General features: G+C 67.4%; 1 protein-coding gene across 1 annotated transcript in view; it reads left to right on the top strand.

Moving 5' to 3' along the window:
* Positions 1 to 11,098, top strand: part of PACS2 (phosphofurin acidic cluster sorting protein 2) — a gene marked incomplete at its 5' end in the record, with an annotated part of 55,418 nt that extends 44,320 nt beyond the window's left edge. Inside the window, 11 exon segments of the mRNA XM_027766585.1 lie at positions 108 to 246; positions 249 to 264; positions 779 to 889; positions 1,151 to 1,259; positions 2,032 to 2,064; positions 5,070 to 5,112; positions 6,072 to 6,114; positions 6,371 to 6,506; positions 7,145 to 7,371; positions 7,820 to 7,933; positions 8,596 to 11,098. Coding sequence (XP_027622386.1) covers positions 108 to 246; positions 249 to 264; positions 779 to 889; positions 1,151 to 1,259; positions 2,032 to 2,064; positions 5,070 to 5,112; positions 6,072 to 6,114; positions 6,371 to 6,506; positions 7,145 to 7,371; positions 7,820 to 7,933; positions 8,596 to 8,714 — 1,090 coding nt within the window.
* Between the last annotated feature and the right edge of the window lie 522 nt (positions 11,099 to 11,620).

Here is an 11,620-nt window from a genome sequence, read left to right as displayed (position 1 = left end):
GGCTGCCCTCAGCCTGGGTGCGTCCAGGCCGGGCCCCGGCGCTCAGGTCTCCCACTTGTGGGTGTCCGGGCTGACCCCCCGGGGTGTGTCCCCTGCCCCCGCCACAGCTGCAACTGCAACTCCCAGCCCCCACCGCCCGTGAAGATCGCCGTGGCGGGGCGCCAGCAGTACCTCAGTGCCGTGCTGCGGCTGTTCGTGGAGCAGCTGTCCCACAAGACTCCCGACTGGCTCGGCTACATGCGCTTCCTCTCGTGATCCCGCTGGGTGAGGCGCCCGCGGCACAGCGGCACGGCTGGGCACCCTTCTCGGAGCCCAGTGGCTACGGCGTGGAGATTAGGCGGGAAGTCCTATGACTGTCCCTTATAGTCAGAGGGGCTGAAGGCAAGGCTGGAGTCCCCGCTGCAGTGGCCCACCTGGCCACTTGTCCCTCGGCCACTCAGAGCGGTGGGTGTGACACAGCCAGGCTCCTGCTGAGGCTGGGGTGGTGACTGTCCTTCGGTTATGGCCGTCCTGCTGTGAAGCTGGTCTCCCACTGCAGCTGCTGCCAGGAGCCAGGGCCCCAGTGCTGTCTGTGAGCCGTTGGCCGGGAGGCACTCGGGCAGCTTGTGGTGCAGGACTCAGCTAGTGCCCCTTCAGTGGGGCTTGACTGTCCGTAGGGGTGTCAGGACCATGGAAGGGGTTGTCTGGGTGGCGGCCAGGACAGCATGCTCCTTCGCTGCTGTGGACGAGGCTGCAGGCCACTCCAGGCCACAGTGACCACTGTCCCTTGGGCATGCAGGCTCCCATCCCGTGGCCAGGTACCTGGGCTCTGTCGACTACCGCTACAACAACTTCTTCCAGGACCTGGCCTGGAGAGACCTGTTCAACAGACTGGAGGCCCAGAGTGCTGGTGAGGCCGGGTGCCGGGGCAGGCGGTGCCCTGCGTGTCGAGACCGCTGTTCCCAGCAGGCCTCGGTTCACCCTCAGGGCTGGTGGGGGCCCTGCGGGAGACAGGTCGCCTCCCCAGCCCTAGCCCCAAGCTTGCTGGACCGTGCAGGACCTGTGTGGGGAGGGACTGCCCCGCCCCCACCTGCCCGCACCGTGGAGGGACTCGGGTCTGGCACGGTGCCTGGGACCCCACCCGCCCTGTGACCCTGCCCCCCCCGTGCAGCGCAGGACACCCTGGACATCGTGTCACGTGTCACCCAGTACATCGCAGGGGCCAACTGCGCCCACCAGCTACCCATCGCCGAAGCCATGCTGACCTATAAGCAGAAGAGGTAACCCCAGGCCCACGCCGCAGCCTCCCACCGCTGTCGCTCCCCTCTGGGCCTCCCACTGCTGCCGGCCTTGGCCAGGCCGGGGGCTGCAGCGGGAGCCTCCACCTGCCCCACGCCAGCCCCCACGAGCCTGCCGTGCCTCCCCTGTGTGCTCTGACATGTCCCCAGGCAGCGGCCGTGCGGGGGGCCGCGTCCTGCTGTAGCTGGAACGACCACCTTGTGCCCTCGCCTGCCCAGGTTGGGCAGTGCTCTGAACCTGGCCAGGGGCCTCGGCCAGTGGGGTGCAGCGTCCCTCCCAGTGTGATGGGCCTGGGCCTGGGTCCTCTCCCCCTGGGGCCCTGGGCAGGGCTCAAGCAGAGGCTGCCTTGGGGTTTCGAGAGACCAAAGGTCCCCCTCTTGGCCTCGGCTTAGGACAGGCTGCTCAGTGCAGGCAAGGAGACAGGCAGGCAGGCTTGCAGCCTCCTTCAGAGTCCCGGGGGGCCAGGGCTCCCCATCCAGGAGGGGCCCAGGGCAGGACCGCTCACAACCATTGCGGGGAAGGGAAGTGGCCACTCTTCTCTGACCTCGTTCGGCCTCTTCCCGGAGTCCAGGGCCCAGGAGCCCAAAGGGCCTGGCAGTCCCAGCCCTTCCTGCCGGAGGGCAGTGCCGACTAGCGGGACCTGCGTGCCACGTGAGGCCGGGCCCTCGCCTGCTCGCGGCTGCCCTGCTCACCCCGTGCATGGGGCCCGAGCTCTGACCTGTCTGTTCTCTCTCTTGGCGGCTTTCTGAAAAGGAAAAAGCACTTCCATTTTGACTTTACCTTAAGGTACGCTCCGGGCCTGTGCCCTGTCCTCTCTGTTCCCAGGCTGGTCTTTAGGGCTTGTTTAGCAGAGTCACCCCCAATCCACTGTCCCCTGATGCCCCGTCCCCAGCTGGGGGTCAGACCACCCCCCGGAGAACAGTGCCGTGGCTCCCTCAGGCCTGGTGTCAGAAGTGGCAGGCCGAGTCAGCAGGCAGCCAGGGTCGGGCCGGGGACCTCGCTGCTGCCCTTCCACCCTGAGGTGGGCGACTGCAGTCGGGCTGTGAGCCGCTGACCTCTGGCATTGGGCTCGGCCCTGGAGGAGGCGTTAATGCCCGCTCCACCTGACCAGCTCCCACAGAAGGTGTCCCGGGGAGTGGCCCGACCACAGAGACCCATGTGGGTAAATTCCTTCCCCCCCACTCGGCACCAGTGCGGCCTCGGCCTCCCCGGCATGATTTGCCCGCCATCATACGGTTTTGCTGTTCTGAGAAAAGCTGCCCCTCACCCCAGGGCATGGCCTTAGTCCCCCGGGCCCTGCTCGAAATGTAGCTGCCAAGGCTACCCACAGGGAGCTGCAGGGCTGGGGGCAGACAAGGGAGCCCAGCACCTGGCCCGCCCTGCTAAACAAGCCCCCCCGTGAGAGAAAGACCAGCCCCGCCCGCCCATCCTGGCACGCGGTTTGCCGCATGTGCTCTGCGCGGTCTCAGCTGTAGGCCAGGGCTCGGAATGCCGGCCTTCCCCCTTCTGCCCCCTGCCCTGCCCGGGACAGAGGTGACACCGGCGCCCCAGCAGGCAGGGCTGCCCTGGACTCAGGAGGAAGGTGGGAGCCCTAGGGAAGCCTGTGTAGTCCTGCCCTGCCCCTCCCATTTGCCTGCCAGAGGCTGCCTCCCAGAGGTGTGTCCCACCAGCCCGCCCTCCACACGGAGCCTGCCCGTGCATGGGTCAAGGGGCCAATGGGGTTCAGGCAGCTCCCGCAGGGCCGCCCTCAGACCAGTGTGCCGCAGCCCTGACTGGCCGCACAGTGCAGGCATTGGCAGCCCTTCCAGGACTTGGGTTGGAGGTTCAGGGGATGCCGGTGTCACCCGTCACCCCGGGCCGTGTCCAGTGCTGGATCTGCCTGCATGGCCCAGGTGCGCTTGCTTCCCGAGGCCGGCAGCGTCCCGCGTATGCGTCCTGTGTGTGTGTCCCGCGTCCTGCGTCCTGCGTCCTGCCAGGCGTGTGCCTTGAGCAGAGCATGCAGGGCTGGGGTGGGAGGCAGGCCTGTGGATGCGTCCCCACGCACAGCCCCGGGAGCCGCTTGTACCCATGGCCTGGGCTCCAGAGGATGGGGTGGTTGAGGTTTCCAAGCTCAGATCTGTCCAGCAGGACCCATGTGGCACGGCCCCTAGGGTGCTCCTGGCAAGGGTGGACAGAGCTGGGGGGACCCCAGAGCACACCTGGGGCTGCCATTGCTGTGGCCCCAGCGGGGCTGCTCCCAGCCTGCCCTGGAGAGCAGAGTGGGTGCTGGTCCCTGTGGTGTCGGCGGCTTCCCCACAGGCACCGGCCAGGCCTCCCGCGGGCTGCACTGGGCTGGGGCCCTGAACGTGCCTATGTGGGGAATGGGGCCTGTGGCCAGTGTGTCCTCTCAGGGCATGGGCAGAGGGGCGCCTCCTGCAGACCCACCTCGCTTGGCTGTGTGCTGGGCATGTCCTAGGCTGGCCTTGGTCGAGGGCTGCCCACTGGCTCATGGAGGTACTGTGGGGTACACCACAGACCTCAGACCCACGGGCTCTGGATATGGAACTGGTGCCCGAGCACTGCCCGGCTCACTCCCTGGGTGAGCTGTGCTGGACCACGAGGCCCAGGTAGGCTGGTCTGTGGGCAGCCCCTCACACTGCCCAGCGCGAGGGTATCGCAGCGGTGTGGTGTTTGGGTTGGTTCCCAGGAAGGCCCTCAACCTGCCCTGGTACCTCTGTGCACACATGGATGCCTGTACCTACAGGGCGGCTGCTCGCCGCCGTCAGGCCCCTGGCAGGGAGGTGGGGAGAAGAGGAAGGCTGGGGACGGCCCCAGGGACGGTCTGGCCACAGCGACCAGCAGGCACCTCGGCCCCTGCTGCCTGGGCCCGGTGAGGTCGGGTGGGGCGGGAAGGAGGGTCTTGGAGCCAACCCTGCCACGGGATCTTCCCAGCAGCCCCAGAGGAGGTGTCCTTCTGCAGAGCAGGCTCCTGGTCCCTAGCCCAGGCTGCTGTGTGCCCAGCAGGGGACGCCGACATGGTGCCCATCAGTGTGGGCCACCTGTGGTGGCAGAGGACAGACCTCTCTGGCTCCTCCTCAGCCCACACTTCCAGGACAAGGCGTGTCCCCAGCCAGCACAGGCTCTCACTTAGCACAGCTGGGCTGGGGCTCAGAACTGCCTGCCCGCTACACTGGAGGCGACCTGTTAGAAGGGGTGTGGGGACCAGCAGATGGCGGAATGGTGCGTCGCTGGATGCCCACACAGTCGACCCAGTGCCGACCCGGTAGCATAGAACACCGGGCGCGTGTGTGCGTGCCCAAACTCCAGGGGAATGGAGAAGGGGTGTGGCACGGCCATCCCCGTGGGAGATGAGCTCTTGCTCTGTCTCTGCATCTCTCACGAGCTCACACATCCTATAGCAAAAGTCTCTCCCTCAAAATGACAAAGAAGATGGATGTGTGCGCCTGGCCTCTGTAGCCCGCCCCTGGCCTGAGTCGGTGCTGGCCGTCCTGAAGGCAGCCTCCACGCCCTGGCCGGAGGCCCTAGACACAGGGGCATGTACAGCAAGCCCTCAGCTTCCCGTGTGAGGCTGTGGCCCGCTGCTTCCACTGCCAGCTGCAGGCCCTCTGGCCCTGGGGTCTCTGCGTGTCACAGGGAACCAGGAGTTGAGGCCCCAAGCCAGGCCAGGGTAGGCTGGGGCAGAACTGCCCATGGGCTCAGGCAGGGGTGTGGCACCTGCCCTCGATTGGTGCTGTGGGTAACACACAGGGCAGGCACTGAGGGCGTGTAACTGTCTGTTTCCATGCCCTCAGCCCTGACGAGGAGACCTCGCAGAAGTTCATTCCCTTTGTGGGGGTGAGTATGCGGCCGCCACTCGGGAAGTCAGTCGCCTGCTCCGGTCCCCAGACCAGGGTGTTGTGTTAATGGGCATATTCTAGAACCTTCCTCACAAGCAAGACCAAGCACTTGCCTTTACCCCCCACCTGAGGCAGACGGCCTCCTTCCTGCCTCTGCTCTGGGGGTGGGGCTCATTTGCAGGAGTGGGGACCCTGTAGGGGGAGGTGTCCCAGGAGGGGGATCTCAGCCTGCCATGGTGTGGGAGGGGGTGGGGACAGGAGAGTGTGTGTACCCATCCACTGAGGCCACGGGTGGCCTGGGGACTGGGGCTTTCAGTGCCTCCTGTCACCAGGGACCGAAGGCGCTCTTCCCAGCTCTGGCCCCAGGTGTGGTGTCTGCAGTGAGGCCACAAGGCAGCGGACCCACGGGCATGCGGGGTCGGGTGGGGTGCTCTTCCAGCCTTGGCTGCCCAAGCTCTGGACCTTCCGGCTGCATTGTGTCCGGGTCCGTGGTCAAGGTCTGGGCCACTCAAGGACTGCCCCTGGGAGGGGTGGACTGGGCCTGTCTGGAGTGTGACTCACAGCCGAGTGCCCTGCTCCTGGGCTGAGCCTCCCAGCGACGGCAGGCCGTGGCACCACCGGAGGCCCACGCAGGACTGTGGGCAGCACCGCCTCCCAGCCAGGCACTGGCCGGGCTGGGCTCCCTCGCAGTGTCCTGGTCCTGCTGGACGTCTGGGTGTGGCTGGTCACCTGGCCCCAGGACTGGTGCTGCCCAAGGGTAGTCACTCCTGCCAAGGTCAAGTATGGCCTGAGTCCCCAGATGGGACACTGGGGCCCACGCTGCCCCAGCTCCCATGTGGCCTGTGGCTGGGCAGCACCAACGCACAGGAGCCTGCCCGGGTCTGAGGTCTGAGGCTAGAGCCCGGTGGGGCCGGCCAGCACCCCACGACCGCCACCAGTCGCATCTGTCCCTCCTAGGTTGTCAAGGTTGGAATTGTGGAACCGTCCTCAGCCACGTCAGGTAACGGCCCACACAGCTGGCCGGCACAGCCCTCGGGACAGGCAGCCCCAGCACTGGGCGGCGCATCACCCTGTGTGCCACGACCACGCGCTCAGGGTGGGGCAGAAGCCAGGGCCGAGGCGGGGTAGGAGGGCCTCCTTGCAGGCACAGGCACTCCGGCCTGGCGCTGCCCTGCCTGCCTGTCCTGGGGGCTGCTCAGCCTTTGGCCATGCCCTGGCCAGAGGGGCTTGCTACTGACCTGTGACCCCTTCCTCAGGTGACTCAGACGACGCAGCCCCCTCGGGGTCTGGTGTGCTGTCCTCCACCCCCCCATCCTCGTCTCCAGCGGCCAAGGAGGCCTCGCCCACCCCGCCCTCCTCCCCCTCAGTGAGCGGAGGCCTGTCCTCGCCCAGGTAATGACCCCTCTCGTAGCCTCTTGTGCTGCCCCCACCCTGTGCAGACATGGCCGCCGTGGGAGGTGATGGTCAGAGTGCCGCAGGCAGGGGTGGGGGTCTTGGGGTCCTGCCAGCTGCCTCCTCCCACAGGGCCAGCGGGGGCCACCAGCAGGTGAGGACGGCCTCATGGTCCCCGTGTCTCAGGCTCTCGCCGGCACACGGGGGCATGCGGACGGGCCCGGGCAGTGCGCCTGGCCAGCTTAGGCAGTGTGGGGGCTGCCAGGCCACCCTGTACCTCTGGAGACAAACACTCCCAAACAAAGCCATGTGGGCCGCGGCCCTGCCACCATGAGCCTGGGCTGGGGGCTTGCATGACCCTGGCCCCTCATCTGGGTCCTTTGGCCTCTGGCTCAGCCAGGCCGCACCGCTGACCCTGGTTTATCCGGGCCTTCCAGGTCAGGAGTAGCGGCTGTCCTGCCCCCTGCCCATCTCTTATGCAGGACGTCCTCGGGTGGCCCAGGATGGCTCCTGTCAGGGCTGCAGGTGCAAACAGGGTCCTGAGAGGTCTCCCCGCAGGCCAGCATGCAGATGGCGCAGCAGCACCTCCTGCCAGCACCGGGCTGGGGCCACGGTGTGACCAGCCTCTGCCTTCCCAGCCAGGGCAGCAGCGCCGAGCTGATGGGTCTGCAGGTGGACTACTGGACGGCAGCAGCGCCCGCGGACAGGAAGAGGGACGCCGAGAAGAGGGACCTGCCCACCACCAAAAACACGCTCAAGTGCACTTTCCGGTCCCTCCAGGTCAGCAGGCTGCCCAGCAGCGGCGAGGCTGCGGCCACGCCCACCATGTCCATGACCGTGGTCACCAAGGAGAAGAACAAGAAGGGTGAGGGTGTGAGCAGGTGATGGTGAGGGCACCGGGGGGGCGCTGGGGGCCGGGGCTCCTCCCTGGAGCTGACGTGTGCAGGCTCCTGGCCGCGGGCCACACTGCCCACATCCTGCAGGAAGCCAGCGTCCCGGGAGCAGCCCCCTCCGCTCCCGCCGCCCTCTGTGCCGCCTCCCGGACCAAGGAGAAGAACAAGAAGGGTGAGGGTGTGAGCAGGTGATGGTGAGGGCACCGGGGGGGCGCTGGGGGCCGGGGCTCCTCCCTGGAGCTGACGTGTGCAGGCTCCTGGCCGCGGGCCACACTGCCCACATCCTGCAGGAAGCCAGCGTCCCGGGAGCAGCCCCCTCCGCTCCCGCCGCCCTCTGTGCCGCCTCCCGGCCGCATGCGGCTCAAGGGCTCAGGCAGCCCGGCCTGGGAGCAGTGCCGACCACGGGCCCTCTTCCCCCAGTCATGTTCCTGCCCAAGAAGACAAAGGACAAGGACGCGGAGTCCAGGAGCCAGCGCATCGAAGGCATCGGCCGCCTGATCTGCACGGCCAGGCACCAGCAGGACGTGCTGCGGGGTGAGCGAGGAGCCGCCGCGGGCCAGGCCCCACGCCCCTCCCCTGGGACACGCACACATCCAAGCCCCGAGTGCCTCTGCCTTCCCAGCTGCTTTGCCGATGCGCTGTGCGCGTTCCAAAGCGTTTCTAGAGAAGTGCCCTGTAAGGCAGGGCTCCTCAACCCCCGGGCTGCCCACCAGAGCCATCCCACCGGCCACACAGTGGAGGTGGGTGACAGGCACCCGGCCAGGCTTCATCCACACAGGAGCCACTGCCACTGCCAGTCTGCCGCTGGGCGCAGCCTCTGGGGGCGCACCCTGTCACGGACAAGCCCCGTCAGAGGTTGCTGCACAGCGGTGGGGTGGCACATGTGGGTCACCCTGGGCTGCCCCAGGCACCACCTTTCACGAGACCGTCCCAGGTACCGGGAAGGCTGGGGATGGCTGCTCTGAGCTCTGATGCCACCCTGAGCTCTCGGGGCTTCCCAAAATGAGCTCGAGTCCGACACCTTGTCGAGAGCCACCTGGTCCTCCCTGCGGGCGTGTGCTGACCCCATCCTGGCGCCTGTGGAGGGATAGTGGGGCCTGGTCCCCCGCCGTCCTGGCCAGCTGTGGAGGGTGGGCAGGACAGGACCTGGAGGCCCAGGGGGCGGGCGGCAGACCCTGAGGCGGCGTCTTCCGCAGTGCTCGTGGACGGCGTGGAGTGCAGCGACGTCAAGTTCTTCCAGCTGGCCGCCCAGTGGTCCTCCCACGTGAAACACTTCCCCATCTGCATCTTCGGGCACTCCAAGGCGGCCTTCTAACCCTGCCCGCCGGCCAGCGTGGACACATGGGCCCTCGTCCCGCCCGTGGGCACCGCGCAGGGGGGTCCGCGACATGTCCCAGCTCACTGTGCAGACAGACCTAACAGGCGCGACCTCAGTACACGTGTGCTCAAGCTTGGAAACCGACGGGGCGGTGTGCCACGCCGTGCCTGCTCTGCTTGGTAACCCTCGGTACGGCCGGAGGGCGGGTGGCCTCGGGAGCCACCCAGGCCCTCCGTGCATGAGGGCCCCCATGCAGGAGGCTCTTAGCGCTGTGTCTACCCTTCTTGGAAGCCAAGACTTTGCGCCCGCCTGGAGCCCGGGTCAGGCACTGGCCCACCAGGCTTGGTGGCCAGAGGCCGAGTGTCCTGGGGCACACCCAGTCTTCCATGGGAGTGTCCTAAGTTGCAGGCAGGTCAGGTCAGGCCGCGGAGCCCTGGACCCCACCCCAGACAGGCCCCCAGCACCACCCACTCGTGGTTCCAGTCAACTCCAGCCTTGCTAGGAGGTTTTATAGTAGCAGGTATTTTTAATGCTTTTAAATACATGTTATAATGTAGCCGCCAAACAGATGTTGCTCTTCTCCAGTCCCCAGGGCTGGGCGGAGCCCCTGCCAGCCCCAGCGGTCCCTCCACAGCTCCTAACACTGGACGCCCCACAGCTGCCGCCACCCCAGGCCCAGTAAGCACAGTGGCCTCAGCCTCAGGGTCCAGGTCAGGCCGAGGCCAGCACCCAACCAGCATACCCTGCTGTGTCACCCAGGCTGGGATTTGGGACTGTGATGAACGTGGGGATGGGGGACAAGCATGTAGCGTCACCTGCAGGAGTGGCTGTTGAGGGCTCAGTTAGGCTGACTGCACCAGAGGGGTGTGCACCGAGCAGAGGGGCAGCCAGGCAGCCCTGCAGGTCTGACCTTTCCAGGATAGCTCCCCAGAGCACCACTGGTAAGCAGGACCCCTGAGCGGTGGCCAGCAAGAGGGGTGCCCACCAGAGCACCAGGCAGGAGGGGGCCCACCTGAGCACCAGGCAGGAGAGCTCCCACCTGAGCACCAGGCAGGAGGGGGCCCACCTGAGCACCGGGCAGGAGGGGGCCCACCTGAGCACCTGGCAGGAGGGCCCCTTGGACGAGCTGTGTCCGCAGGTCCTGGGCTGTCCGGCGCTGTGCTCAGAAAACAGCACCCATGTAGGCATGCCAAGGTCCTGCCACCCATCACAGGACCCCCAGTGGGTGAGGGCACTGTGTCCCATGTAGTCGTCCTGTGCCCCAGTGGGAGGAGGGCCTGCCTGGCATGGCGAGGCCCTGGGCAAAGGCCTCCCAGGACAGCTGTGAGCAGGCCCTTCAGCCTCACTTGGGCCTGGGTGGGTGTGGAGGGCTCCGAGTCTGGCTTCAGGCCCTGCCCCTACCCTGGAACGGCCCTGGCCTAAGGGCCAGACTGAGGCAGCGGAGCTGAGAGCACCTACCCAGACCCTGCCAACCTGGAGGAAAGAGAGCTGAGGCCACCCTTGACTGGAGCAGGGTTTCCGCGCCGCCTGCCTGCCCAGCCTGCTGTGGGGCGGCCCTTCCTGCCCGCGCCCTGCCCCACCTGGTTGCAGGGACGCCCTCACTGGGCAGCTGGACCATCCTCTGTCCACCAGCCAGCAGGCTGTCCAGCACCCAGACTCCCGTGGCCCACCTGCCTCCTCACGCCCTGTGCTGGGGGGTCCTGCAGACACCCCTGGCTGCACTCACCCCTCTGCCTCAGCTTCTCCACCTTAACGTTACCTGGGATGGTTGTCCCCACCTACCTCACAGCGCTTTCCTAGACCTGGAGACACACGGTCCCTCACAGGCACGAGCCAAAGCCACCCAGCAGCCGGTGCTGCTGCCGTGGGGGTTGGCATGTGCCCTGTGGGATGTGGGAGGAGGTGGCCCCCTTGCAGCAGGGGGCTCAGCCTGGAGCTCAGAGTGTCAGCACCTGTCCTACCTCTGGGGCTCCAGTGGGGTGGGCAGCCCAGCCCACTGCTGCCCTCCTCCTTGGTCCCCTGGGCCGCCTCCGGCATGCGGGCCAGTGTCGTCATGGCCAGTGCCTGAGCTGGGGCTGCAGGGGCGGGGCACAGCCCAGCTGGGGGACTGCTCTCACTCCAGTGGGCACATGTGCCCCGTTCTGCCCTTCACCCGCAAAGGGCAGGGCCTCCCGGCTCCTGCCGCTGCCCCAGACCCGAGCGGCCGAGGGCTGAGAGCCGGCTCCCCACCCACAGCTGGGGCCAGCCCATGGTGTTGGGTTCTCAGCGGAAGGGCTGCTGGCCTCGGGATGGGAACAGGGCCGATGTAAATAGCTTCGGGACCCAGATTCTTGGACTGCTTCACGGTGCTGATGCCACTAATAAACCTGCAGGCACTCCGCCGCGGCCTGTCCTTCCTCTCCTGCCGCCAGGACCTTGCGCCGCGCCACGCCTGGGCCCTGAGCTTGAGCCAAAGGGGGGTCCCCGGAGCCAAGGCCTCTCCCCCAGGCAGGACCATGTCCAGCAGCCAGAGACACCCTCCCCCAGGCACAGTGCACCCCACGACTAAGGGTCACCCCAACCAGAGGACCCTGTCACCAGTCAGGGCCCCTCACACCCAGTCAAAGGTCTCCCCCACGAGCCAGTAAATTCCCCAAGACAAAGGGAAGACAAAGGGCCCCCTCCCATCCAGGGACTCACGGCTGGGCCCCCGATGCAGCGAGGCCAGCGCAGGCCTCGCGGGCCGGAAGTGAGGGCGAGGCCCCGCCCCCCAGGCAGACCCCTGGCCGGGCGCACGAGGGATCGCGGCCAGGCGACAGGGCGCGGTCTGGGCGCGTCGGGTGAGGTCACAGGGCTCGGGAGGAGAGCGTGCCGCGCAGGGTGGGCGGGGGCCAGCGCCCGGCCGGGCGTCCAGGGAGCCGTGG

This window comes from Tupaia chinensis, unplaced genomic scaffold (genome assembly GCF_000334495.1).
Source record: "Tupaia chinensis unplaced genomic scaffold, TupChi_1.0 Scaffold143596_1, whole genome shotgun sequence".
In the NCBI taxonomy this organism is placed as follows: Eukaryota; Metazoa; Chordata; class Mammalia; order Scandentia; family Tupaiidae; genus Tupaia; species Tupaia belangeri.
The sequence above is the reverse complement of the archived record's forward strand: the minus strand, read 5'-3'. Positions and strand labels throughout refer to the sequence as shown.